This window comes from Phacochoerus africanus, chromosome 6 (assembly GCF_016906955.1).
Source record: "Phacochoerus africanus isolate WHEZ1 chromosome 6, ROS_Pafr_v1, whole genome shotgun sequence".
Classification (NCBI taxonomy): domain Eukaryota; kingdom Metazoa; phylum Chordata; class Mammalia; order Artiodactyla; family Suidae; genus Phacochoerus; species Phacochoerus africanus.
Genome location: NC_062549.1, coordinates 94,059,808 through 94,062,658, shown reverse-complemented (window position 1 = coordinate 94,062,658; position 2,851 = coordinate 94,059,808). Strand labels below are relative to the sequence as shown.

General features: G+C 62.2%; 1 protein-coding gene across 1 annotated transcript; it reads left to right on the top strand.

Annotated features, from left to right (window-relative positions):
* Window positions 1-141: 141 nt before the first annotated feature.
* On the top strand, window positions 142-2,801 carry BGLAP (bone gamma-carboxyglutamate protein). The gene is made up of 4 exons (XM_047784324.1): window positions 142-1,798; window positions 2,047-2,085; window positions 2,287-2,356; window positions 2,525-2,801. The coding sequence occupies exons 1-4, from the start codon at window positions 1,735-1,737 to the stop codon at window positions 2,652-2,654; spliced, it is 303 nt and encodes a 100-aa protein (XP_047640280.1). The 5' UTR covers window positions 142-1,734; the 3' UTR covers window positions 2,655-2,801.
* The last annotated feature ends 50 nt before the right edge of the window (window positions 2,802-2,851 follow it).

Here is a 2,851-nt window from a genome sequence, read left to right as displayed (position 1 = left end):
TCTGTGAGGATGCTTCCTCCGCCTCGGCCTCTCCCAGGCCTCTGCTGGGCCAAGATTCCACTCTGGCCTCCGGAGTCCTGGCTCCGGTCGAGGCCTCAGTTATGGGGCTCCGAGAGCCTCCAGGTGGGGTGGGTTCCTGGGGGGTGTCTGTCTGACCATCATGAATGGAAGAGCAGTGAAGCCCCCTGTCACAGAGACCAGCACCCTAGATTCCCTGAGGCCAGGACAAGTTGCCAGGGAGTGTCACTCTGTCCAGGCTGGCCGGCCCTTCTCTTTGCTGTTGGGTCAATTCTGAGGGAGGCTCCATGGTGGGCCTCCCTCCGTGTTTAGGCCTGGTGGGCGCTCACAGATGGAGCAGGTGGGCCCTGCAAATAGTTGGGCACCTTGTCCTCTGGCTTCTCACGCCTCCCTCTTCCCCAGGCAGGGCCACAGGGCATCAGGAGGGACTCAGCCAAAGGTAGGGTGGGTGCTTCCTTCAGACCAGAGGGTAAAAGGGATGCATACGAGCCAGGGCAAAACTTTCTTCCCTGGGGAGGGCCTCACTCTGACTCTGTGGAGAGAGGCTTGATTGGGTCTGTCTAGGAGCACTAGGGACAAGGGAGAAGGTGACAGGGTGGTCCCTGCTCGCCAGCCCCACACCCTCTAATTGTGTGCAGTGGCTCCTCTCCCCTGGATGTCTCCAAACATCCAGCTGCCCCTCCTGCCCAGCTGCGGGCCGTGGGGTGGGGGCAGCCATGCTGTGTTTGTCTGGCAGGTCTCCACCTGGTGAGTGGCTGGGGGGTAGGGACGCCCTCCCTCCTCTCCAGGCTGAGCTGAGGCAGGAGCAGCTTTCAGGTGTGGGGTGGGCTTTTTCCGGCCAGAGGTTCTGTCCCTCTCAGGCCATTTCCCGAGGTTGCTGGCAGTGGGGAGCTGTGAGGGCAGGAAGGGATCGGAGGGGCTGGAGGGCCTCTCCCTCTCTGTGCTCCTCGCAGGCCCTGTGACTGTACTGGGAAGGGGGTCCCCACCGCAGTGCCCACCTGGCCAGCCACAGACAGAAGGGCTGTCCTTACCTCATGCCTGGCCCCACCTGTGCTGGCTTTTAGCTCTTGGCTCTGTGCTGGCCCAGCCCCTTCGCCTATCTTGATGCTCAGGGTCTGAGCAGAGTCGAGCCACCCCCATGCTAGGCCTGCAGTTGGTGTCTCTCTGGAGCAGGGCCCCTTGGGGTGAACGAGGGCATCGAAGGCCCTCCCGCACTGGGGTTTGGCTCCTGTCCACGAGGCCAACAGTGGAAATCACAGTCTGTAAGAAGCTATAGCCCAGCTCTGCGCAGATCTATTTTAGACCTCTGGGCCCCTGTTCCCCTCGAGGCTCTCCCTCCCAGCCTGTCCTGCTGGTGCTCTGAGGGAGAGCCTGGGGGGCTCCAAGGGAGAGTGAGTAGGGGCTGGGGAACCTGGGGTGACCCCCTTGGGCAGGGGCTGGGGGACCTGTCCAGAGGCTTGGATTGAGGCCCACCCTCCTCCATCCCTCCCAGAGGCCTGCCCAGGCAGCCACAGCTCCAGCCACAACATCCTTTGGGGTTTGGCCTACAGAGCTGGGGCGGATAACCCCCAAATAGCCCTGGCAGATCCCCCTGTGCCTGCCCACACCCTTGCCTCCAGGGCACAGCCCAGAGGGTATAAACAGTGCTGGAGCCAGGAGAGGCAGACCAGCTGAGTCCTGAGCAGCAGCCCCAGCGCAGCCACCAACAGACACACCATGAGGCCCCTCATGCTGCTTGCCCTACTGGCCCTGGCCACACTTTGCCTTGCTGGCCAGGCAGGTAAGTACCCCCACCCCCACCCAAGCCCGTGGGAGCCACAAAGGGAAAGTGCCATGGCCTCACCTCTCATCCCTTCCACTGGCAGTCCCTTTGGCAGTCTAACCACCTTCCTGTGGGCTCCATCCATTTGCCCCCAGCTCTGTCCTCATGAAGGGAGAGGAGCAAAGAGCAAGCTGCGAGAGAGGCAGGGGAGGAGGGAGAGGGGCCTAGGGCTGAGCAGGGGTAAATGGAGCCCCTTTTCTTTGCAGATGCAAAGCCTAGTGGTGCGGATTCTGGCAAAGGTGCAGGTATGATGCGGGGCCTGATGGGGGGCTGTGCCCTGAATCACCCAGTGGTGCTGCCCACTCCCAGCACCCCCCTCACCCTGGTCGTCTCAGTCCCCCTGCCCACTCCTGCCCACTCCCATCTGGTTATCATGAAGCCCAGCCTGTTCCCCACCTTGTCCACCAAACTCAGACCCACCTGACCTCTGCCCCTCTGCTCCATAGCCTTCGTGTCCAAGCAGGAGGGCACCGAGGTGGTGAAGAGACTCAGGCGCTACCTGGATCATGGGCTGGGGTGAGCAAAATAGGAGGTGCAGGGCCAAGGCCTCACATCTCCAAGACCGGCTGGGTGGAGTGGCTACTGCTGACCGCTGTGGGAGGATGGGGCGAGCCTCCCCAAGTGCAGCAGGTGGAGGGGCAGGGCTTTTGCATGGAGGCTAATGCCAGTGTGTTGGGGTCTTAGAGCCCCAGCCCCCTACCCAGATCCTCTGGAGCCCAGGAGGGAGGTGTGTGAGCTCAACCCCGACTGCGACGAGCTGGCTGATCACATCGGCTTCCAGGAGGCCTATCGGCGCTTCTATGGCATAGCCTAGACCTCGCAGCCCTGCTGGCCTGGCTGGCAGCACGCCCAGCTCGGCTCCTCTGCAGGATACCCCCGCTCTCCTACCCTGACTTCCCTGCCCGGCAAGTGTAAGATCCCCATCATCCCAGCTGCTCCAAAATAAACTCCAGAAGAGGAACTGGTGGGGCTGTCATTCTTTGTCCATCCATGTAGTATGAGGAGGAGCTT

Bases quoted from the DNA above. Each gene is read 5' to 3' on its own strand.
- BGLAP (XM_047784324.1), top strand. From the start codon at position 1,735: ATGAGGCCCCTCATGCTGCTTGCCCTACTGGCCCTGGCCACACTTTGC. The intron at 1,799-2,046 runs GTAAGTACCCCC...TTTTCTTTGCAG, and splicing joins TTGCCTTGCTGGCCAGGCAG to ATGCAAAGCCTAGTGGTGCG. The intron at 2,357-2,524 runs GTGAGCAAAATA...TTGGGGTCTTAG, and splicing joins TACCTGGATCATGGGCTGGG to AGCCCCAGCCCCCTACCCAG.